This window comes from Saimiri boliviensis, chromosome 19, assembly GCF_048565385.1.
Source record: "Saimiri boliviensis isolate mSaiBol1 chromosome 19, mSaiBol1.pri, whole genome shotgun sequence".
Taxonomy (NCBI): Eukaryota; Metazoa; Chordata; class Mammalia; order Primates; family Cebidae; genus Saimiri; species Saimiri boliviensis.
Window position 1 is genome coordinate 17,620,057 of NC_133467.1, and position 26,955 is coordinate 17,647,011.

Here is a 26,955-nt window from a genome sequence, read left to right on the forward strand (position 1 = left end):
CTTTATTTCTCATTTGTAGCTGCAAGTGCTATGAAACTGTGTTCACATAAATAAGGAGATGGTGAAAAGAGGAGTTTCCTATGTATTTGTTTTTACTAGCAATTAACATTTAAAAATATTGTTTTGATCAATTGTAGAAGAGTAATCATTTCAAATGGTAACTCAATTGAGAAGAAATTTTTTAACACTTTATATCTTATGTTAGTCTCATCTCAATGCTGATATCCTGTTTGTGAGATTGTTTTACAAGATGCTACCATTAGGGGAAATCAGTAAAGTTTTTACAGAATCTTTTTTGCATTTTACAACTACATGCAAACATATAATTATCTCAAAATAAAAAGTCTAGTTTAACAAAACACGATCACCAAAGAGTTGTGTCCTCAACATGTTTTTAGCCGAGAACCAGATAACCAACTAGACTCCAAAAAAATATATGTATGTTACATGATTATAAAATTCTACAGAAGTGAAATGGAACCACAAATTTAAAGAGAAAACAGAAAAATGAATTCTTGCCCAATGTTTAAAAAGTACTTGACCATGATTTTATTTTAAATAAATGATGGTGATTTTCAAATTGGTATGGTACTGAGAAGACACTTAGAAAAGTAAATTTTAGATTTATTTTTAAATGATAGTAATTTAAAATAAAATTATATGTCCCAAATTACTTTCCTTGCTACTATTAAACCTATTATTAGATGTTTAGGTGTTAACTCTAAGAATGTGTGAAGGGTTGCTGAGTTTTTTGAGTCTCTTTACAAGTAAAGAGAAAACAGTAAGTTTGAAGAGCACTACTGTGGCCATGCAAAGCACACCCATTTCTAAGTGTGTGCAGGCCTTTAACAGCACTGAACCCTGCCATCTGCCAGTTCTTCCACTCTAGAATGCTCTCCTGTGTCTGCCAAAGAAACTCCTGCTTATCCCTCAATTCCCATCTTGAGCCTCAGCCCCCCAGGAACTCTTCCTTAATGCTTTTAGGCACCTCCCCTTCCATGTTCCTGCCTAACTTTATGTGTGGTGCCATCAAATAGTATTACAAATCTAACTGTCTCACAATCACGCTGTGCACCCTTAAGGGCAGACTGTTTTCATTATTCTATCTATGGCATTGCCACAAAACACATTCAAGTTTTTCTCTGAATGAATGAATGACCATGAATATGGTATCTAAGGCTTATAAAAGGGCTGGTTTATGACTAATTTAAGAGTTCTGTTTTCAAAGATATGTTTTCAATTCAGGTATTGTTTACCATGGTTAAAAATGTTCAAACCACTGAACCTTAGAGCTCAAGAACATCTCGCTTATTTGTCCACCTATAAAAAGATTCTTCTTTGTGTGAACACAGCATTGAAAGCACAAAATCATATGAAAGGGCAGAAATGATCCTGATTGCAAATTGAGATGACAAATATTACCTTGGTCTTTGCATATAGTGACCTAAGCCACTGATAGTCAAAAATTGGATTCAATCTTCAAACTTTCAGGCTAGGATGCTTATCTGCTAGGTTACCCAGCAGACCCTAAAAATGTAGGGCCTTTACATGCTGACACAAATGGAAAATCCCATCTTGAGTCTCAAAAAGGCTCTGTTTAGAAAATTCTGAATGTCTTCCTCTATGTTATACTAGCTGTCTGTACCACTCTACACCTGATTTTAGTCAATACAGTTCCTTTGCTTAATCAGATATGATTGAACAAGAAGAAATAAATAAGAACACAATTTCCTATTGAGTCAGATCTGTGAGCTGTTTAGTCTTTTACTTCTGAAAAGCACATTAATAATCATGTTGTAAGGGATTTCTCAAAGGACTAAAATATAAATATCCCTTGCTTCTTTTGAAATTCCATTATAAGTCAGTGATTCATGAGACAATTTAAGCATTTCTTGAAACCATTTAAATTTAATACTTTTACTCATCTATACCTTCATTCAATGAGCACTCACAGAACACCTGCTATATGCAAAGTATGTTGCTTATTTATAGAGATCACAGATGTCTACCAGATTTTGCCAGTTTTTACATGCAGTCAGGTTTGTGTGTACATAGCTCTATGCAATTTTATCACATGTATGCATTTGTGTAATCACCACCACTATCAAGTTACAGAGCTGTTTTCTCACTATTAACATGTCCCACCTGCTATCCTTTAGGTCACACATACATCTATACTCTTCTCAACCACCAACCATACATTGCCTCCTCATTCTTAAACCCTGGAAACCACTAGTTTGTGAAATAAAGACACATGCACACATATGTTTATTGTGGCACTGTTCACAATAACAAAGACTTGGAACCAATGCAAATGTCCATCAATGATAGACTAGATAAAGAAAACGTTGCATATATATACCATGAAATACTAAGCAGCCATAAAAAAGTATGAGTTCATGTCCTTTGCAGGGATATAGATGAAGCTGGGAACCATCATTCTTAGCAAACTGACACAGGATCAGAAAACCAAACACCTCATGTTCTCACTCATAGTGGGAGTTGAAAAATGAGAACACATGGACACAGGGATACAGGGAGGGGAACATCACACACCAGGGCCTGTTGGGGGCTGAGAAGCTAGGGTGGGATAGCATTAGGAGAAATACCTAATGTAGACGACAGGGTGATGGAAATAGCAAACTATCATGGCACATGTGTAACTATGTAACAAACCTGCATGTTCTGTGCATGTACTCCAGAACTTAAAGTATCTAACTGAAATTTTTGTTTGTGTGTTTTGCTGTTGGGTTTGAGAGTTCTGCAGCTCTGTATATCTTCTAAATACAGTCAGCTGCCAGATTTGTGTTTAGCAAATATTTTCTTTCTATCCATCTTATTTGCAGTTTATAAAATACCTAGAACCTGTGGTTCTAGATCCCTTTTGTGGGTTTGCAAAATTCTCAGCCCACAATTTGGTTTTCTTCTTTGAGTATTGTTTCTGCCCACAATTTGGTTTTCTTCTTCTAGAACTCCAATTTACAATAAAAATTTTTCATGGGGTCTTAAATGTTTCCTAAGATGTATTCTATATTTTCCCAGCACATTCTTCCTCAGAGCTTCAATTCGTAAATTTTCTACAATGGTCTAGTTCTTAAATTTTTCTTCTGTTTATACACCCATCTATTAATTTCTTAATTTTGCTTAATGGTATCTACTTTTAGTTCTAAAATTTCCACTTGATTCGCTAGTAGAGATTCCAATTCTCTGAAGAAACTACGCATTTTCATCTATTTTTACATATTAATAATAATTAAAGCCAGTGTCCAACAATGCCAATACCTGGATAATTTTTGACTGTATGAGATTTGTTTTGTTTATCATCATTTGACTCTGTCTCCTGAAATAATTGATTTTTTTATTGATTCCTAGACACTGCATGAACAATTGTAGAGGCTTTTGATGATGTCTTTCTCCAAGGAATATTTAACTTTCTTTGCTAGGTAGTTAGAATACAGGCAGATAAACTTCCTCCAAACAGGGATTTACAGTGTTTCAGGAGGAAACATAAATATTCTAGAAGACAACATTGGAAAAACTCTTCTAGATATTGGCTTAGGCAAAGAGTTCATAACCAAGTACCCCAAAGCAAATGCAATAAAAACAAAGAAAAATAGATGGGATGCATATCAAAACCACAATGAGCTATCACATTACTCCTACAAGAATGGCTATAATCAAAATATCAAAAAATAATAGATGTTGATGTGGATGTGGTGAAAAGGGAACACTTTCACACTTTAGGTGGGAATGTAAAATAGTACAATTACTATGGAAAAGAGTATGGAGATTTATTAAGAACTAAAAGTAGATCTACTATTTGATCCAGCAATCCCATTGCTGGGTATCTACCCAAAGGAAAAGAAGTCATTATGTTTAAAAAAAACAAAACAAAACAAAACAAAAAAAACACTTACACATGCATGTTTACAGCAGCACAATTTGCAATTGCAAAATGATGGAACCAGCCCAAATGTCCGTCAATCAATGAGTGGATAAAGAAAATGTGCAAGCATCCAAAAGATAACCAGTGTTGTAGATTGGGGAAGGAGGAACATGAGCAACGTTATCAGTGATAGACAAACAAACAAACAAACAAAAAAGGTTGCTGTTCAAGGGTGAATAAGAACATGAAAATCCAAGGAGTGAATTTGGTTGAGATCAGCCATAAAAAGGAACAAAATAATGGCATTCGCAGCAACCTGGTTGGAGTTGGATACCATTCTTCTAAGTGAAGTAACTCAGAAAAAGGAAAACCAAATATCGTATGTTATCACGTATAATTAGAAGCTGAACTATTAGGATGTAAAGACGTAAGAATGATACAATGAACTTTAGGGACTCAGGATGAAGGGTGCGAGCAGGGCAAGAGATAAAAGACTACACACTTGCACAGTGTACACAGCTTGGGTGATGGGTGCACCAAAGTCTCAGAAGTCACCATTAAGAAACTAATCCATGTAACCAAACACCACCTGTTCCCCCCAACACTACTGAAATGTTTTTAAAAGTGTGTTTCAGGCTGGATCATAGGCTTTGGGTAAGCTGTTTGTTTATCCTTGCACAGAGGGAGTCTCAGAGCCCCTCTTCCTTAACAAGGCCTCAACTCCCAATTTTGCCTCTTCTGTTATGACACTCTTAAAATCACTGTTTGGTTTTTTAATCTCTTAGAAGTTATTTTCTACTTGTTTTCTTGTCCAGTGGCCCTGAGAGTGTAAGTTTAGTAACTAACAAATATCTTAAAAGAAATTACAAGCAGAAAATCAGGCTCACTTTTTCTGATTTCCATTTCTCTAGGATCCTGATCCCTCAAGTCTTGGTTGCCCTAAAAACCTGAACTCTATTTTTTGTCTTCCCAGTAGTGAGACCAAAGCAAGCTCTCTGCTCTGTCTCTACGTCTTCCACTGATAATCTGGCAATTTCCCTGAAAGGAAAAAGACTGAGTTATATATGAGACCCACTTCAATGCATTTTTCTTCTTTTTGGGATTGGACTCCTCATGTCCTTGTTGCCTTAGCCAATTTGATGCCATCAAATAAATAATTTTTGAAGTATTTTATTCATTTTTTATAGTTGAATGAGTCTTGCCAATGCCCAATTATAATAAAGTTAGAAAACATTCAATGGTATGTCCCTGTCCAATAATTCTTATCAAGAAGACAAGATTTTTCTCTATAAGGAGATAATTTTTTAAGGTCTTTTAACCAAATAGATTCAGTTCCTATTGAGAGACTTGGGCCTCACTAAAGCCACTGTTGAGTAAACCTTGCTGTCCGGACCTCTGCAGACATACACCAGAAAGGTTATTATTGTGATTCGAGTACACACCAGGTTGAAGATATTTTCTTACAGTGTTACATACCCACCTCTGCTATTGTTGCTTTTGATGAGCATAGCTCAAAACACCCATATTCACTAATAAATGGATTACAGGAATATGACTTTCTAGTCCAACCATTGCTACCAGGAAGGTTAGAATGAACCAATTAGCTTTCATCTGGAAAGCACAGGGGTGTCTCCAGATAACCTGACCATCCTGGAAATGTATGGCTAGAATCTACAGCCCCTTTCTGTCACTATATCAAAAATCCTTCAGAACTCTTCCTGAAACCAACAGCCATGAAGTGCAGTCTTGCAGTCTATGACTTAAAAATTTGTTTTCTGATAGGCCCAGCAAAATGTCTCATCCCATTCAGAAACCTCTCTTTCCCTAGTTTTTCTCTTGTGGTAATTGTAGATAAATCTGAATGCCTTCTTTGGTTTATACTGGATGCCTGGAAATATCAGGGCCTTACTTGAGGAACCGGGCAATACATTATCAACACACGCAATGCTCTTGCCTTGGTAGCCCCAGGCTACCACTAACATCACAAATTTCTGATTTCTTATGTACCAAGAACTAGAAATACAGTTTAGAGATAAAAGGATTGTGGGACTCTAAAACTGAATCAGATACTATAGAGCCAATGAAACTCCGCTATGCATGCTAGCAGAGCATGTAATTTGGAATTTGGATCCTTACATGTTTAATTTGTTAGACATATATGTGTATACATACATCTGCATATATCTCCATTTTCTGGTATAGATACCCCTTTTGGATCTCAACCTGATTCACTCCGTGAACTTTCATGTTCTCATTCATACTTGAACAGCAACCTTGTGTTTGTTTGTTTGTTGGTCTTTCGCTAACACATTACTCATCTTCCTCCTTCCCCAATCTGTAACACTGGTTATCTTTTGGATGCTTGCTCATATTTTCTTTTATTGTCAATTCGGTAAATTCTAGACCTCACTATTACCAGGTGTTCGACATACACAGCATTATGTTCTATTTCTTTAATTTATTCCTCTCTGCTTCTTATTTGATTACTAGGAAGATCAACTTTGCAGTACCTTTTAAAAATCATTTATAAAATTCTTTCCATTCTGTCTAATCATTCTCTTTCCAACACAAAATATTACTCTATTATGGTAACTTATTTTAAAATAAATTTTTATAGAATGCTATCTAATACTTTTTGGAAATGTATACTAATTATGTTCAATAATTACTTTTTATCCATATGTGTATAAAACAAATGTAATCACTCTTGTTGTTTGGTCGATAGGATTTCCCTTTATAATAATAAGACATTGTAAAGGGATTGTCTTACTTAAGTGTTCAGCAGTTGCACTTGGGGTTAAGGTATCCACCCTTTACCCTGGTGAGAGCAGGTAAGCCCCATCTCCTGAATTTCCCAGGATTTTCTCAGGATCTCACAACATATAAGAAGCCCGCCAGTTTTCCAGAAGAGTCATCACTATAAAGCAGGTTTCACAGGCCAGCCACCTTCTTGATATTTTGATAGTTCCCCGCTTGGGGCTCTTCAAGACTTAAAATGAATCTTAGTCTATGCCAGCAATTTATTTGCATCTAAATTATAGATTCAGTCTAGAACATCCTGGGCATTTGCCAGTCTGCTTTAATCCCTCTTATTTATTTATATTGAAACATTTTGACAGGTTCTACCAACAGCCATTCTCAGTGCAAAGCAGTTAATTCACTGATTAAATTTACTTTCTCTTTCTTTTCTCTCCAAACTTACTTTTACAAGCTTCCTTCAGGCCTCTTTGTTTTTTCTTACCATGTGTGGCCTTCATTTCACTTACCCAGGTGAGTGACAGCGTCCTTGTCCCAAGGCCAGGTGGCAGCACCTGCAAGTTCTTCCCGCACTGAGCTGGCAAAGTAGATGTTGAGGAAGTGAGTACTGTTCAGCTGCAGGGCCTCCTTCAGCTCCTTCACACTCATGTATGCCCTAGAGAGCATGCAAGATGAGAAAATGTCACAGCAAGGAATTGGTACTTAGAGAATGGCAGAGCCAGACCGAATCAAACTCTAATGGCACTTTTAGCCAGCATTACCTTTTGGTAGAACATGAGGCAGAGACCAGCCTGTTATGAAACACCGAAGAAAAGGCCCTGATACACATTTGGAATACTTATCCCAAATAAATAGTATACTGACTTTTTAAAACACTATATAATGCCTGTATGAATACTCCACATTTGACATCATACTCAATTCCCCACCCTACACCCAGATTACTTCTTCAAGATAAATCTCATGGTACTACAAATTTGTTGCCTTGATAATTATCCTCAGGCCACAGTGAAGGCGGCATTTCAACTCTGTTTCTTGTTCTTTCCATCACACTGCATGATCCTTGAAGTCCAGTTCAATCTCTTTTTCAGCATATGCCCAATTCAATCATTATTTTTTAAAAGAAAACGGGAAATAGAGGATAGAAAATATAAAGTAAAAGGATAAAATGAGATCAGTTATAAGCAGGGAAGGACCTAATAAAGCTACTGCAAAGAATGGCAATTGTATAGACATCTCTCTTTCTAGTCTATTAATCCATAAAAACTCTACCCTACTCCTATTACTTTATGATACCAAGTATCGTTATTGGTGACCTTGAAAGCACTATGCAATATTATATTTGCATTGATGCACAGAATTAAAAGTCTATTAAAAACACATGTCTTGTGGCTTATAAAAAGGGAAACAAACATTTGGTCTCTTTATAAATTCATGTATAGTCAAAGACCTTTAGCTTCTTAGCATCAGTGAAACTTAAAACTTTGCCATAAGCAAACGGAGTCTTGCCATTCTCAGTGAAGTGTTATTTTAAGGAGTAACTCAATCAGAGCTCAATGGCCCCTTAGACTTACTAGATGCTCACCACAGTGGCCATAGTCTGCCATTCCAGAGATAGGAATGTTCCTGTCAAGCGTCAGCTGGGCAGACAGCCTGACAACATAGGTTGGAAATTTCCTTCACAGATTATGCTTTGTTGCTGCTATTCTGGTAGACAAGCGGCAGACACTGAAATCTACCACCCCAGAAGCTCATGTTATGACAGCATGACCCTTCCCCTCTAGCTTGCTCTGCCTCCCAATTGTTGATGCCATCTATTTCATCCAAGCGTAGGATGCGCTGGCAAGGACCACCTGAGAAAGAGCTACCCCAGAGATGGTTTATCTTTTGGAACAGTACCAAAACAGGAATAAACAGAAAGAAAAAAAAAAGATCTTGCTTTAGAACCAAAGATGCTTAGGAGAAAGAATTTTTAAAATACGATTTTTTACTGACTCAAAATACCTTGGAAAACTAGCTCTCAGCCACAAGAAATCATCCAAACTCCACGAGGTGACATCATATGTGATCAGAGGAATAGTTCTGCTGCTTTCCTGAAGACATAATGTTTTTTGAGTTGTTGCCTGGTTTTCCTGAGAAATTAGTTACATTATCTTTAATTTTCTCCTTTTTAAAAAATAACTATCATTTCCTTTATTGATAAATTGATGATTTGTGAGTGATGATATCAAGTGAGTCTTCAACATGGAGATGTTTCACTAGGCTAGAAGAAAGAGAGAGAAGGGAAGAGACAAGCGAATAAAAGAAATGAAAAGAAAAAGAAAGAGAAGAAAAGAAAAGAAGCGGGACAAGAGAATCAGAGACTGAGCATAGGCTTAGCTCGGGTACCAAGGAAGAAAAGCCACCCTTTCTCCGTTCCTGTTCTTGGGTTCCAATTACAATTGGGAGTTGGTAACTTGACAGCTTTTTCTCTCTTCTCCTCAGGCACTTCTCCAACCTCCCTGCTCCCAGGATGGCCTACTTGGGCTATCTGTGTGTTACTGGCTTCTTTGCCTGCCATCTACGAGTCTTGAACATCATCCTTCCTTCCTCCCTCAACCCAGCAGTTCCACTAATTTCTCTTGAGCACCCTCCAAGGGGGCGCCTCCTCTACCACCAAACTCATTAGCTGGGTCTCCTCATCTCCATTTTATTCCTCACCCAATCCTGTCTCCAGCGATAAATTACCCTTCCAGCTGACAGTATTTATGTCATGCTGGTGGCAAACCATGTGTGGTTGCTCAGACTCCTATACTTCCCAGAGATACAGATATATGTTAACAAGTATAACGTAGAGAATAAATTTTAAAAAGCTAGAAAGAGTCATTAATTGAATTGATAGAGGAAACTTATTTTGCTGGAGACAAAGACTACTATCCAGATTTTTTTCTAAACCAACGAGAATAAACATGCTTTGCATACAGAATGCTCTGTCTACTGCAACACAGGTAACCACTTCAAAAGTTAATCAGAGCTAATGAAGGTACATGTCTTAGCTTCTCACAAAAATGACTAGAACCTTGTTCATCAGCTTAGGATGGGAAAAAATCGATATATTTTCAAATTCAGAGCTTAGCGTCTTGCTTCAGAAATTACTAACAGATAGACTAGCCATTCAAATTAGCTCAATATTCAAGGGAAGGTAAAATGCCATACATAAATGCAGTAAAATGCATAAGGAGCATGCCTTGACCAGAACTTTGTATTAAAAGGGGATGAACTGCATTAATCTGCTTAGTTTCTGCCAGGCTCTACCTTTTCTCATACTCTCTATGCTGTAGATAAGGATACTCACCTACCTGTCTCCCTAAAGGACTCAGAGTGATCAAAGTTATGTCACGGTTTTTCTAAAAATTGTCTCGGAAACAGGCTGTCCTCAAGGCTGACATATCAAGCTGTTTTGCCCCATTGCTCAAGTTTCTCAGTGCTGACATCCCCCGCAAAGAATATACAACTGCTTGACCATCCTATGATTGTCATCTATAATTGCAATTAGCCATTACTGAGTTTCCAGTCCACCATGTTTCATTGCCTACCAGCCTTAGTGCATTCTCTCTGGCTTCTGTCATGTCTCTGACAGCTGGTTCTCCAGCCACATCCCAGTATCTAAATTACACACAAACTTTAACTACTGCTTAGTTCCCAATTAAGTAAAGTAAAAGTGAGGGGAAAGTGATTCTCTGTGCTGTAGTTTATTAGTCACTTAAATAATCTCATTGTAGATTGATAGAAATTATTCAAGAAGGAAGCCAGAAATAAGAAAAAGACCCTGAGCTGTCTGCTGTCTGAAGGATGCTGAGTCAGTATCAGAAATTGGCATGCAGAAAACAAGACATAAAGGTTGGATGTGCACCTTGAGACTGGGACCCACAGTTAGAGCAAACCCACTGCAGAGGAGGAGCCTGACCACACTCCACAGTTGATAAGGCAGCCACCTTCAAAATGAAAACAGATACCACAAGGACCTTCAGACAATTCCCCTCCCCAAAGCAGAGTGCCACTTGGACATTTGGGTTTGGTTAAACCTAAAGCTTCCTGACATTACTGTAAAACATGGTTCTCTATCCAAAATATGCAGAAGGGTCCCCTGCCATCCCCATCACCTAACCACTCTCCCACTATGTCTCCTCCTTCTAGTGAATATCACCTTTTACCAGCTCCCCCAACCTGTTCACTGGGCCCACACCTTGGGACTTGCAGGGCCCCCGGAAACACCAACTAGTATTCTCTAGGCTGAGCACTGCAAACTCAAACACATAGTTTTTTCTGTTCCTCTGAAATTCCTTTTGCTCTTAGGTGCATGGCACTCTACTCATTCCCATATAGTCCCCACTTCCTTTCCTTTTTCTGTTTTCTGGTTACTTCATAAAGGCCTCCAGCAACTGGCTCCTGGGCTCTCCCCTTATTTCACCTCCTATCATTGCCTGAGGAACATCAACATTTGTGTGAAGCATCCACCGAAAACACAGTTTTATTCTTCACTTCCCTATTTCTAACAATCTTCACTCACTTATCTTTGCGTATCCATTCTCATTGTCACCCTTATTCAGATTGATTTTTTTTTCATTTCTGATCTCATGAAGATTTTCAGTTCCACCTGTCTGTACTTTTGTTTCTAGCCATCTCCTCTCAGAGGTAATCTGAAATTTTCAGTTCTTCTTCTGTTTCCCTCACCTCAATTTCTTATTTTTATGACTCTTAGTAGGTTGTCATACCTCCTTCTTTGATGATAAAATCAAACCCATTCATCATGAACTCTATCACTTGCTCTCTCTCTCTCTCTCTTTCACACACACACAAACACACACACAGATATTTACTTCCTTACTTATTTTTATTCTCTTTCCCCTGATCCCACAAGATGAGGTTTTCTGAGAAAATCACAGCTAACACCCTCTCCTTTTTCTTCTTCCTTTCCAATTCAAACTTCTTAGAGGAATAATTTTTTCATCACCCATTCACTTTTTTTTCCCAATGTACCTTCTAATGCCATTATAATTTGGCTTTCGTCTGTACCACTTTATCAAAATTGCTTTCATTAAAGTTGTCATTGGCCGCTTAAGTTTCTCTGCCCACAGAATTAAAAAAAAAAAAAGAAGAAGAAGAAAGAAAAAAAAGTCATTCTCTTATTGGAACCTTTTGTTGCATTTTTATATTATTAGTTACGTTCTCCCTCCCAAAACTCTCTACTTCCTTTGCTTTCATTGCAGTGCTCTTTCCTGGTTATCCCTCTGCTTCATAGACCAACGATTCTCAGTCTCCACTGTGAGTTCCTCTTTTCCTTTCTAATTTTTAGAAGTTATTTTCCAGGATTCTGCCTGTTTCCTTTTCTTTTCTCACTCTCAACATTGAGAACTCTTCTATTCTTAAACTTCAAAGCACTGTCACTCTTCTGATAGCTCCCCAACATAAAGGTAGCTAGTCCTAATTCTCCAAAATGAGATTCTTGGTCTTTTCCTAGCAATTCAACATTTCTACCTGGTTTGTGCACAGAAACCTTAAAGTCAGCATGCCAATATAATTGGTGGTTCTATTTGAGTACAAAAGAAACTCAGACAAAGTGAATTTCAATGTATCTGAAACAGTGGTCCAGCTGGTGAATCTGTTGATGTTTTTCCATGAGTAGATTTGTAAAACGGGTTGAGTTTTGGTTAAATACAGAGAAAGTATATGCCTGTGTCCATGGAAAGATTTAAAAATTAAGGATAAGAAAAGAAACACATTGGCATTTTGTCTTCTACCTAATTTAACAAACTAGATTTTTAGCTTTTTAGGAAGAAACTATACTTCATTAAAAAAATGTAATTTTTTTTTTACAAATACACAAGCAGTTCTGCTTTAAGCCCTAATAACAAAATGAGGCAGTGATGAGGATAGGGCCGCTTTCACCATTTCTGGCAAGAATTAAGGGACGTCAGCACCATTCTGGCCCTTGAGAGTTTTACAGCCTTGGATTGCATCAGATGCCAACTCTCTAAGGCCAGCTTTTCCCCAGAGAAATAGGGCAGAGCATCCTCTGGAAATGCTGAGCCAGCAGACAAGGTAAATACCATTGCCAGTGTTCAATGTGAAATAGCAGGAGAGCCACGGAACTGGTGGGCATGAATTGTAAAGGCACGCCCTTCTGGAGACTCCCAAAAAGGGACATTGCATGAGGATAAAATTTTATAGTTACACACTGAGCTAATGCAATTTGATTGTTCATGGTAGTATGAGCTCCTTCATGCCCACAGCATTATGTGGGCTGGGGATATTCAGTTTATCTCTAACGCAATGCCCGCAATCTTCCCCACACCGATTTCTCCTCCCTGGTCCCTTTTTGAATTGGTGCCACTCCTAACACTCTTTCTATGACACAAGTAGAAAACCCAGAATTACTCCCTCATTCCTTCCTCTTCTTCTCTCTGCTCCCTCAGTACAATCAATCAACTGCTAATGACCCCAGAAAGGAGAGACATAGTGGCAATTACTGTTTCCCTTCTGAAGGCCACACCAGAGACCAGACATTATCATCACCAGGACATCATCAACCAGAAGTATCTTTGTTTCCTGAAATTCAAATATGGAAAACCTGACAAGACATTATACACAAAACGTTAACTCATGTTTGCTAATTCATGTGGAAATGAATACTACTAGAAGTAAAATGGAATTTTTTGCTAGAAATATTTTGTGTTTTAGGAACTTGAGATTGAAATAAAAGAAATAATTGGAGACTGAAAGGACTCAAAGTCTAGCATCATAACATTTTAAGGTAAGCAGAATAACGCCCTCATGGATGTCCATGTTCTAGTCCTTGGGAGCTAGGAATATATTATCCTACGTGGCAAAAAGGACTGTGTAGATGTGACTTAAAGTACAGTCCTTGAGATGAGGAGATTATTATGGATTACCCAAGTGAACCCATACTAATTATACAACTTCTTAAAAGCAAAGAACTTTTCCTACCTGTCATTAGAGAAAGAGATGTACTGATGGAAACAGTATCAGAGAGAGCTACAATGCAGGTTTTTAAGAAGGAGGAAGGGGCCCAAAGCCATGGGATTCAGGCAGCCTTCAGAAATGGAAAAAAACAAGCAGTCAACTGTCCTCTAGACCTTCCACAGAGACAATGCAGCCCTGTCCACATCTTGATCTTAGTCTAGTGAGACTTATGTTAAACTTCTAACCTACAGAAATACAATACATTCATGTTAAGTCACTATGTTTGCAATAACTTATTACAGCAATAATAGAAAGCTAATACATCTCTTTTCACTTCAAAGTAACACCACTGGAAAATAAAAGAGCATAAAGAGAGTGAATATTGGGCTTTAAAAGATGGTATCAAAAAAAAAAAAAAGATTTGTTTTAAAAAACTCTGAGGCCAGAATTATGGACTCAAGAGGGAAAAAAAGAGTGTTTCCACCACTCCAGTTTTTGGCAATATTTTACCCACCATATCAAGAGAATCATACAGTAAAATTTATTTAGAAGGGTAGGATAAAAGTAGATAAAATTCATCAAGTGCAGATACTTAGAAAAACAAAATATGTAACACAAAAAAGAAAAGCGTAGTGGAAGAGGTTCCTGGGAGAACTTGAGAGAAAACGGTCCGGGGGGAGCCCAGTGTGTCAGAGTCCTAATGAGCACAGGCTTTCAGGAAAAAAGAACTGGTCTCTCAGCTCACCTCCTCCACTCAATGGCTATGGGGTGTTGGCAAGACACCTACCATCAATGTATCTCAGTTTCCCTAACTGTGAGATGGGAATAATGAAAGTACCTACTTCATAGAGTTATTGGCAGGTAAAAAATTAGTAACATCTTTTTAAATGTAACACTTTAGAGTGCCACACATAAACATTCAATAAGTTTTACTATGAATAACAATACCTGCAGCTTCGAATATCTACTTAGGCAGAAGCAAAGTTCAAAAATCATAACGTAGGACTCCAAGTGTTATCTCTCAGACTTGGCATAGCAGGGAGCTAATCACAGTCTATGTCTAAGGAGCAGGTATACCTTGCTTAAAAGGAACAATGAAATGGAGGCAATACCACAGTGCAGAAAGGAAGAAAGCACACTTACATTCAAGCTCTGAAGAAAACTTTTTGATAACAATAAAATAGAAATGAAACTCTCCTGTACACAAACTATAGTTAGCCTGGTAAGACAAAGAGTAGTGTGAATACCTCCCAAAGGCAAGTTCCAAAACGGACACAGAAGAGGAATACAGTGATTAACCCCAACTTCAAGTGAGATGATCCCTGCCTGAAGGCTGGTTCTGCCAATAATAACAGCACCTCCAATAAATACTTTTCTTGATCTCAAAAATTTCTAGAAACAACAGAGATATAATAGTTTGATTTTTATTCTCACCAATAAGAAATAATTAGTTGGTGACATGGAGTGAATAAATTTCCTTATTGAAAGAAACCTCAATATTTTTAGTATTTGCAATAGCCAAGGCTGATAACACTGAAATCTCAAGCTTTAGCAAAATAGATTTCCAAAACGGAAATGATTCATGCCTAGGACTCTAGAGGGGACAATGTCACTTCGGAGGTGAAAGGATAGAAACCTTAAAAATCAATTTAATCCTACACTGACCCAATAAAATAGGAAGAAGATATAAAGCATCAAAAAGAACCAGGTTTTAAAAGAGAACTCTCTGGGAAGCTAAAATTTTAAGAGAACATATGTAGATTTTGGAAGGAGGAATAGCATAAAATGGTTTACAAAATAGAGTAAAAAAATAAAGCCTTGAACCAACATAAACATGAAGAAATGCAAAGAATGATAAATTTTAAAATTTATGTTTCAGAGAATTGAGCAAAATAGACTATAATAATACAGAAGGGAAGAGAAAAACAACCTGAACTCTTAGAAATCTGCCTTGCTACCAAGATGAATAATTATTAATGTGGAAATCCAATCAATAATTCACTTATCTGGCACCATTTATTTACTACTAATAATCATAGTGATCACAATTAATTCAGTCCCAACTGTATGCCAGATGCTTTGTATATATTTTCTCATGTAAATCTCACAATAACTTTATGAAGTTAGCATGATTATTTCATTTTATAGATAAGAAACTAAGGCTTTCAGAGGTAAAGTATCTTCCCCCAGATCACATAGATTGTAAGTTTTGGAAGAAGGATTTAAACCTGAATTCCTTAATTCCAAAGCATGCATTCCTTCTTCTAGTCTTAAATTGGTTTCCCTTATTATCTACAAGTCATTGCACTAGACCCTGACAATGAAAAGATACAGAAGACACAGCTCTTATTTTCAAGGAGCTCAGTCAATGAACAAGACAATCATGTGAACAAATAATTAAAATACAAGGAGACAGGCACCATAATAGAAGTGTATACAAAATTACATGCAAGAATGGAGGACAAAGTGAAAAAATATGCTTACAGAATCAATTAATAAGGTACTGTAGAAGTTTGTGGTAGATGTTGTGCATTAGTCTGGATGTATTTATTCTTCTACCTTCATTCTAGTCTGTCTTACTATTCTGGAGGGCAGAAAGCTAAATTTTACATTTCTCCAACTCCTTTGCACCTGGGGATTTGGATGAGATTTACAGTCTACCATCAGTTGTGTTCTTCACGTTAGAGTTGGAAGGTGACTGTGAGATGACCACCTTCCTTCTCACTGCTTTCACTTACTCTGCCTGCAATGGCTAATAGTGTTCCAGCACCCAGCATGAGCAATGTGGGTCTTCAGAGACAAGCTATGGGGCAAAGTCTCCTTCCTGGTGTGGATCTAGTAGGCACAGCATGACTCAGGGATGGCATCAATGGTTTCTTGATCTCCAGACAGCTGCTGAGCAGCATGTCCTCGAAACCGGAAGTTCTCAAGGAAACTTCAGGATTCCAACCTCCCTTTCTGCGGCAGGCTTAGCAACCCTACTTGGAGGCCAGTTCCATAATCTTATTCTGAGAGATAGTTCTAGATGTCCAACTTCAATTCTACTACTCTAGCCCTTACAGAGATTTTATAAGCAACTCATTTCCTATATTTAATCCTTTTTTGGTTAAAATAGTTACAGTGGTTTCTGTTTTTTGCAACTATATCTTCACTGACTCAGGGACATTATTCCAACTGTGTTTTCAATACTTGATTTTCATTCTCATGGTAGAAAGGTCAGGAAAGATATATTCAAGCAAAAGAACAACGTGAGGAAAGGAAATTGCATGTGCTAGCTGACTGAAAAAATAGTTCAAGAATTGTTTTTGAATTATTAGTCTCCAGAATCATAGGAGTTATTCATAAGACTCCAAAAAGACCAGTTTTGGTGTTTATATAAAATAATTACAATCTTTTCAGATAATAGAATGGTGCAAGGAGACTAAAGACTGAAAGTTATTTCAACTCCTGATACAAGAAACAGGAGCAATTTAGAAACTATAGATAACTGAGTTCAATGTCAATTCCCAGAAATATTTTCAATGTATTATTAAATAAACAAATTTTTACTACCTAGACAAGAAAGAAGTGATTACTGGAACAATCATGGACTCACCAGGAAAAAAGAATCATGCAAAACTAATCACATTTCATTGTTGTTTTGATTATTTTGTTGAATTTTCTAGAGCAAGACACTCTTCTTAGAGAGTGTATCCTTGATTCAACAGGACGTTGGATAAATCTCTCGTGATATCTTTGTAAAAAGGGTGGAAAATATATATAATTATAGATTTATAACAACTAACACTAAATCCTAGGACTTCCCCCAACAAAGTGCATATACACCTTGGCCCAGATCTCTGTATTTCCCCCTATTTCATTCAGTAATTTAATCAATGTTTTGCAAGAATTCATAGAACGTCAGTTTGTCAAATTTGCAAATGACATGACTGTCAAATTGACCTCCAAAAGCTATAATTATGGGACTAAACTCAGAAGGTAAAATCTAAAATTCCTGATGTAAAGTCTACACTTAAGCACACACACATAAATAATTACTAAAATACAGCATTAAAAACTCTGGGTTTAACACCAATCAATGAGAGGAAAATGCCTAAGGATTTCAGTTGCCAATAGTGTTCCACGGCTTCCTGGGGTAAAATGTATAGACTCTTAGGCTACAGTCTTAGGCACAAACACTGCCATGAACAGATCTGTCCTGGATCACTGCTATCCTTCTTTAAGGACATTAGAACTTTGGGAGACATACCCAGAAGAGGCAGTCTAAAAAGGAAGAAAATCTGGCAATCATGCCATGCGAAGAACAGTAGAAGAAATGGTGCATATTAAGTCTAGATGACAGGGATCGGGGAAGCCTCAAAATTGTTTAAATATTTGGAATCTGATTTCATGTAAGAGCCTTATTTTGTGCAGCTCTGGAGGAAAAAATTGGGGCCAATGAGCAAAATTACACAGAGCCGTATATTGCCTCAGTGTATAGGAAGTCTTACTAAATTACAGTTGTCAAGAAATGACATCCCTATACACCAGAAATATTTAAGCAGCAGCTAATGAGTTATTTGGCAGTTATATCATAGAGATGAATTCTTACATTAAGCAGAATGCTAAATTGAAGTATCCTTCACAATTCTGAATTATCACAATCTTGAAGATTAAACACATTCTCATTATTTCAATGATCACCTTAATACAAATGATTTCTGTATCTGTATTGCCTCTTTTTAATTTTCTTATACTTTTTGAATGCACCTACTGGGATTCTATTTATAAATATCTCTTAAATACAACCATAACCATAGCCTTCTAGTAAGTTTCTCTGTTCCTTGTTTTGCACCCCTTGAACACAAACTCCATGCTTTCTCAGGATTGACCTTTCTAAAAGGCAGATCTAATCATGTTCCTTCTCAGCTTTAAGGAACTCTAAATGTCTTGCTATGGTTTATAAGATCTTTCAGGATCTGGCTGCTGGTAACCTCTCTTAGAAAGTAGAAAGCATCAGTCTTTCTACTTCCTTCTAATTCTCATGAATGTTTCCTCTGTCTTATCCGGACCACTGGGCTTTTGAAGCAATAGCTTCTACCTTCCCTGCCACCCTTCTCTCCGGGATAACTTCTTTTCATACGACAGATTTTGATATAGATGTCAATTCTGGGAAGGCTTCCTAATATCCCAAATCCTGGTCAGGTGCTCTTGTCCACGAGCTTTCGTGACACCTTTAACTTTCACTGCCAGAGCACAAGGCAGAGTGCTGCTTTTTGAGGAGTCCCCTATTAAGTCATAGACTGTGGAGTAGGCATGCTGTCTGAGCTTCTTCAGAATTGTGCCCTGGGTGTCCAGCACAGGGTCTGAGGTTTAGTAGTTGCTCAGTAATTCCTCTCTGAATTAATGAGTATGTCTCCATTACCTCAAAAGTCAAAGTGTAAAAAATGTTCAATGACTAATGTTCTTATAATACCAGTTTACTTTCTCCATCTCAATAAAATAGAAAGTTTAGAGTTCAGGTTAGAGCACATACGTTGTCAAAAATAACTGATTTGGGTGGGTGGGTGTGTGTGTGTGTGTGTGTGTGTGTGAGAGAGAGAGAGAGAGAGAGAGAGAGAGAGAGAGAGAGAGAGATGACAGAAAGAATGCTTTGCTTGAAAACAGGATTTGAAGAAAATCTTTAAAATGTTCTAAAGCAATTGAGAAAAGAGCTTCAAGAGAAGAGAGAAGAAACACAAAAGAATGACTAAAATACTGGATGATTTCACAAGTTTTTATCAACTGAGACACATCGTGTCCACTCCAGTTACCAACAATAACCAGTCTTCCCGGGAAAAGCTTCCTATTTTTAACCCTAATGTAATATTTGTGGAATTACATTGCCCATTCCTACCCAGGCCCTGAGAGCTTATCATCAGAGTGTTTTTGCCAAGAATCTGCTCTGTCCTTAGTCACCATACAAAGTGTTGTCAAAGACAAGAGTAGGGAGAAAGGTTGGGCTTTGGGTGTAGTTTTGTTTATTGTTGCCTACTAGTGGCAGGAGGTCCTATATACTAGTCTTTGGAGTTTGGCTGTTTCAGATATAACTAGACTCTGTGGTTTAAGGGGATTCTACAGCTGCCCAGTATCAGTGAACCCAGGAAAGGGGAACAATGAGGTATTATCTGCCTTGTTTTCCATTTAGAGTTCATCTCCAGCATTAATATAGTCAACTACTATTGAATAAGCACTTCATAATATGCAAGATGATGTACTAAATTGCTGGGACCTGTGCTCAGGGAAGCATCAAAGACAGAGAAAGTTCAATATCAAAAATGTATTCAGAAATCTCTTTCTGAAAAAATATATTCTCAAAATTGAGATGATATTAATTTTGCTTTATTTTAAAAATTAAATGTTTACTTTTGATTTATACATCATGGAACAGTGAAAGAAGAGATCTTTTCTGAGGTTCTCAAAGCCCTCAATCTGGCCCAGGAAAAGGTGTATAGAATCAAAAGTGAAAACAGGATAAACTCTAAGAAACAGGAATTCTTATTTTTTATTTCTTTACTTGTACAATTTATGGGGAACCAGTACAATTTTGTTCCATGGATATATTGTGTGGTGGTGAAGTCAGAGATTTTAATGTGTCTATCACCCAAATAGTATATATTGTTCCCATTAAGTAATTTCTTATCATCCACCCACTTTCCACCCTTCCACTTTTCTGGGTCTCCACTGTCTGTCATTTCACACTCTGTGTCCATATGCACACATTATGTTTATCTGACTTATAAGTGAGAAGATGCTGTTCTGACTGGTGTGAAATGGCATCTCATTGTGGTTTCAATGTGCATTTTTCTGATGATAAGAAATGTGAGCATTTTTTCATCTGCTTATTGGCCATTTATATGTCTTACAAAAAATGCCTGTTTACTTTCTTTGCCCATGTTAATGTGATTGTTTGGGGTTTCTTTTATTGTTTGAATCTCTTGTAGTGTCTGGATATTAGTTGCCTGTCAGATGAAAAGTTTACAAATATTTTCTCTCATTCTGCAGGTAGTATGTACTACATCACAATAGATGCAGAAAAATCATTATAAAATCAGCATCACTTCATGATTAAAAACCATGAGCAAACTAGGCATAGAAGGAACACACCTCAAAATAAAAAGGTCATATATGACAAACCCACATCCAACATTATGCTGAATGCAGAGAAGTTGAAAGCATTTGTTTTAACAACTGGGACAAGACAAGGATGCTCACTTTCACCACTCCTATTCAAATACAGTACTGGAAGACCTAGCTAGAGCAATGAGGCAACAGAAGGAAATAAAAGGCGGGGAGGTGGATCCAAGATGGCCAAATAGGAACAGCTCTGGAGGGCAGTTCCCAGCGAGAACACCACAGAGGGTGAGTGATCCAAATGGCAGTTATTACTGTCTACAGACCAGGACATTCCCAGGCTGAAAAGTACCACAAGTTTCCAGCATGGCTGTTTCAGCTGGCAAAGTGGGTCTCTGCACAGAAACTCACACAAATCTGGGCAACCATTTCAACTGGCACCTGGAACGCCTGGGAGACAGAGCCACCCATTCAACTGAAAAAAAGGGGGGCTGAAACAGGGAGCCAGGTGATCTGGCTTGGCAGGTCCCACTACAACAAAGACCAGCAATCTGAAACGCTCTGGATTGAGAATTTTGCAGCAAGCACAGCTGGACCCAGGACAGTCTAGCTCTGTGGGGTAAAGGGCATCCGCCGTTACCGAGGCAGTCCACCACTACTGAGGCAGTCCACCATTACAGAGACAGTCCACCATTACTGAGGCAGACCATGATTATCAAGACAGTTCTAACTGTACCTCCAAAAACAAAACTCAAGGAAGTTCACACAGCAGTTGGGCAGAGCCCACAGCAGCTCAGCAATGCCACTGATGGCAGACTGTGACTAGACGACCTCCTCATTGGGCAGGGCATCTCTGAAAAAAGGTAGCAGCATGTCAGGAACTTATAAATAAAGCCCCACCTTCCCAGGACACAGCACTTGGGAAAAAAGGCAGTTATGAGTTCCACTGCAGCAGACTTAAATGTACCTGCCCAGCAGCTCTGAACGGAACAACAGAGCTCACAGCTAAACACCTGAGCTCCTATAAGGGTCAGACTGTCTCCTTAAGCAGCTCCCTGAGTTCCATATATCCAAAGAGACACCTCATAAAGGAGATCCCAGGCTGACATCTGGCAGGTATCGCTCTGGGACGAAGATAACAGAAGAATAATCTGGCAGCAACCCTTACTGTTCTGCCACCACCGCAGGTGATCCCCAAGCAAGCAGGGTCTGGAGTGGACCTCCAGCTGTCCTACAGCAGAGGTGCCTGACTGTTAGAAGGAAAACTAAAAAAAAACAGAAAGAAATAACTTCTTCATCAACAAAAAGGACGTGCACTCAGAGACCCCATCCAAAAGTCACCAACTACAAAGACCACAGGTAGATAAATCCACAAAGATGGGAAGAAACCAGTGAGTGCAAAAAGAATGAAAACACCCAAAACCAGAATGCCTCTCCTCCTCCAAGGGATCACAACTCCTCACCAGCAAGGGAACAAAGCTGAATTGAAAATAAGTCTGATGAATTGACAGAAACAGGCTTCTGAAGGTGGGTAATAACAAATTTCTCTGAGCTAAATGAACATGTTCTAATCCAATGCAAAGAAACTAAGAACCTTGAAAAAAGGTTTGATGAAATGCTAATGAGAATAAACTGCTTAGAGAAGAAGATAAATGACCTGATGGAGCTGAAAAACACGATACGAGAACTTCACAAAGCATACACAAGTTTCAATAGCCGAATCTACCAAGAAGAAGAAAGGGTATCAGAGACTGAGGAACAACTCAATGAAATAAAATGGGAAGGCAAGATTAGAGAAAAAAGAATGAAAATAAATGAACAAAGCCTCCAAGAAATATGGGATTATGTGAAAAGACCTAATAGATGCTTGATTGGTGTACCTGAATGTGATGAAGAGAATGACTCCAAGCTGGAAAATACTCTTCAGGATATTATCCAGGAGAACTTCTCCAACCTAGAAAGGTAGGCCAATATTCAAGTCTAGGAAATACTAAGAACACCACAAAGATATTCCTCAAGAATAATTGTCAGATTCACCAGTGTTGAAATGAAGGAAAAAATGCTAAGGGCAGCTAGAGAGAAAGACTGGGTTATCCACTAAGGGAAGCCCATCAGACTCACAGTGGATCTCTCAGCAGAAACACTAAAAGCCAGAAGAGAGTGGGGGCCAATATTCAACATCCTGAAAGAAAAGAACTTTCAACCTAGAATTTCATATCCAGCCAAACTAAGCTTCATAAGCGAAGGAGAAATAAAATCCTTTATGAACAAGCAATTGCTGAGAGATTTCATCACCACCAGGTCTGCCTTACAAGAGCTCCTAAAAGAAGCACTAAACATAGAAAGGAACAACCAGTACCAGCCACTGCAAAAATTTACCAAATGGTAAAAAGCATTGACACAGTGAAGAAACTGAGTCACCTAATGGGCAAAACAACCAGCTGGCATCAAAATGGCAGGATCAAATTCACACATAACAATATTAACCTTAAATGTAAATGGGTTAAATGCCCCAATCAAAAGACACAGACTGGCAAATTGGATAAAAAGTCAAATCCCATTGGTGTGCCGTATCCAATCCAGGAAACTCATCTCACATGGAAGGATATACATAGGCTCAAAATAAAAGGATGGAGGAAGATTTACCAAGCAAATGAAGAGCAAAAAAAAGCAGGAGTCACAATCCTAATCTCTGATAAAATAGACTTTAAACCAACAAAGATCAAAAGTGATGGAAGGACGTTACATATGGCAAAAGGATCAATGCAACAAGAAGAGCTAACGATCCTAAATATATATGCACCCAATACAGGAGCACACAGATACATAGAGCAAGTTCTTAATGACCTACAAAGAGTGGGAGACTTTCACAATCCACTGTCAATATTAGACAGATCAACGAGACAGAACATTAGCAAAGATATCAAGGACTTGAACACAGGTCTGGACCAAGCAAACCTAACAGACATTGACAGAACTCTCCACCTCAAATCCACAGAATATACATTCTTCTCAGCACCACATCACATCTACTCACATAATTGGAAGTAAAGCATTCCTCCACAGCAAATACAAAAGTATGTAAATCATACGAAACAGTCTCTCAGACCACAGTATGATCAAATTAGAACTAAGAATTCAGAAACTAACTCAGAACTGCATAACTTCATGGAAACTGAACAAGTGGCTCTTGATTGTTGACTGGATAAACAATGAAATTAAGGCAGAAATAAAGATGGTCTTCAAAATCAATGAGAATGAAGACACAATGTGCCAGAATCTCTGGGACACATTTAAAGCAGTGTCTAGAGGAAAATTTATAGTAATAAATGCCCACATGAAAAGCTAGGAAAGATCTGAAGTCAACACCCTATCATCAAAACTGAAAGAGCTAGAGGAACAAGATAAAAAATACTCAAAAGCTAGCAGAATACAAGAAATAACTAAGATCAGAGCAGAACTGAAGGAGACAGAGACACGAAAAAACCCTTCAAAAAATCAATAAATCCAGAAGCTGGTTTTTTGAAAAGATCAACAAAACAGACCACTAGCCAGATTAATAAAAAAGAAAAAAAAGAAGAATCAAATAGATGCAATAAAAAACTATAAAGGGGATATCACCACCGATTCCACAGAAATACAAATTACCATCAGAGATTACTACAAACAACTCTATGCACATAAACCAGTAAACCTGGAAGAAATGAATAAATTCCTGGACACTTGCACCATCCCAAGCCTAAACCAGGAAGAAGTCAAAACCCTGAATAGACCAATAACAAGGGCTAAAGTTGAGGCAGAAATTAATCACCTACCAACCAAAAAAAAAGCCTTGGTCCAGATGGGTTCACAGCTGAATTCTACCAGACATACTGGTACCATTCCTTATGAAACTATTCCAAACAATCCAAAAGGAAAGAATCCTTCCCAAATCATTTTATGAGACCAACATCATCCTGATACCAAAACCCAGCAGAGACTCAACAAGAAAAGAAAACTTCAGGCCAATATCCATGATATACATCGATGCAAAAATCTTCAGTAAAATACTGGCAAACCGACTACAACAGCCTATCAAAAAGCTTAGCCATCATTATTAAGTAGGCTTCATCCCGGGGATGCAAAGCTGGTTCAACATTCACAAATCTATAAATGTAATCCACCACATAAACAGAACCAAAGACAAAAAACACATGATTATCTCTACAGATACAGAGAAGGCCTTTGACAAAATTCAATAGCCCTTTATGCTAAAAACTCTCAATAAACTAGGTTTCAACAGAACGTATCTCAAAATAATAAGTTATTTACAACAAACAGCCAATATCATACTAAATGGGCAAAAACTGGAAGCATTCCCTTTGAAATTTGGCACTGGACAGGGATGTCCTCTCTCACCACTCCTATTCAATATAGTATTGTAAGTTCTAGCCAGAGCAATCAGGCAAGAAAAAAAAATAAAGGGTATTCAGTTAGGAAAGAAGGAAGTCAAATTGTCTGTATTGGCAGATGACATGATTGTATATTTAGATGACCCATCTTCTCAGCTCAGAATCTCCTTAAACTGATAAGAAACTTCAGAAAAGTCTCAGGATACAAAATCAATATGCAGAAATCACAAGCATTTCTATACACCAATAAAAGACTTAAAGAGAGCCAAATCAAGAATGAACTGCCAGTCACAATTGCTACAAAGAGAATAAAATACCCAGGAATACAACTAACAAAGGATGTGAAGGACATCTTTAAGGAGAACTACAAACCACTGCTCAAGGAAATAAGAGAGGACACAAACAGATGGAAAAACATTCCATGTTCATGGTTAGGAAGAATCAATATTGTGAAAATAACCATATTGCCCTAAGTAATTTATAGATTCAATGCTATCCCCATCAAGCTACCTATGCCCTCTTCACAGAACTGGAAAAAAACACCTTAAACTTCCTATGGAACCAAAAGAGAGCCCACATAGCCAAGGCAATCCTAAGCAAAAAGAAAAAAGCTGGAGGCATCATGCTACCTGACTTCAAAGTATATTACAAGGCTACAGTAATCAAAACAGCATGGTACTGGTACCAAAACAGAGACATAGACCAATACAGAGGCCTCGGAGACAATGCCACACATCTACAACCATCTGATCTTTGACAAACCTGACAAAATAAGCAATGGGGAAAGTATTCTCTATTTAATGAATGGTGTTGGGATAACTGGCTATCCATGTGCAGAAAGCAGAAACTGGACCCCTTCCTGATACCTTACACTAAAATTAAGTCCAGATAGATTAAAGACTTAAACATAAGACCCAACACCATAAAAAACCCTGGAAGAAAACCTAGGCAAAACCATTCAGGACATAGGCATAGGCAAGGACTTCATGACTTCACTACCAAAAGCATTGGTAACAAAAGCCAAAATCGACCAATCAGATCTAATGAAAATCCAGAGCTTCTGTAAAGCAAAAGAAACAATTATTAGAGTGAACCAGCAACCAGCAAAATGGGAAAAAAATTTTGCAATCTACCCATCTGACAAAGGGCTAATACTCGAATCTACGAAGAACAAAAACAGATTTACAAGAAAAAAAACAAACAAACCTAATCAAAAGTGGGCAAAGGATATTAACAGATACTTTTCAAAAGCAGACATTTATGAGGCCAACAAACATATGAAAGAATGTCCATCATCACTTGTCATTAGAGAAATGCAAATCAAAACCACATTCAGATACCATCTCACGGTAGTTAGAATGGTGATCATTAGAAAACCTGGAGACAACAGATGCTGGAGAGGATGTGGAGAAATAGAAACACTTTTGCACTGTTGGTGGGAGTGTAAGTTAGTGCGACCATTGTGAAAGACAGTGTGGCGATTCCTCAAGGACCTAGAAATAGAAATTCTATTTGACCCAGCGATCGCATTACTGAGTATATATCCAAAGGATTATAAATTGTCCTATTATAAAGACACATACACAGGTATGTTCATTGTGGCACTGTTTACAATAGCAAAGACCTGGAACCAACCCAAATGCGCATTGATGATAGACTGGACAAGGAAAATGTGGCACATATACACCATGAAATACTATGCAGCCATAAAAAAATGATGAATTTGTATCCTTTGTAGGGACATGGATGAATCTGAAAACCATCATTCTCAGCAAACTGACACAAGAACAGAAAATCAAACACTGCATGTTCTCACTCACAGGTGGGTGTTGAACAATGAGAACACATGGACACGGAGGGGAGCAT

At 37.8% G+C, this 26,955-nt stretch overlaps 1 protein-coding gene across 2 annotated transcripts in view; it reads right to left on the minus strand.

Moving 5' to 3' along the window:
• PAPPA2 (pappalysin 2) overlaps positions 1 to 26,955 on the minus strand; it is a 578,240-nt gene that overhangs the window by 158,934 nt on the left and 392,351 nt on the right. For both annotated transcript variants that reach the window (XM_074389559.1, XM_074389560.1), the window contains one exon: positions 7,153 to 7,298. In XM_074389559.1, coding sequence (XP_074245660.1) covers positions 7,153 to 7,298 — 146 coding nt within the window. The remainder of the gene's footprint in view (positions 1 to 7,152; positions 7,299 to 26,955) is intronic.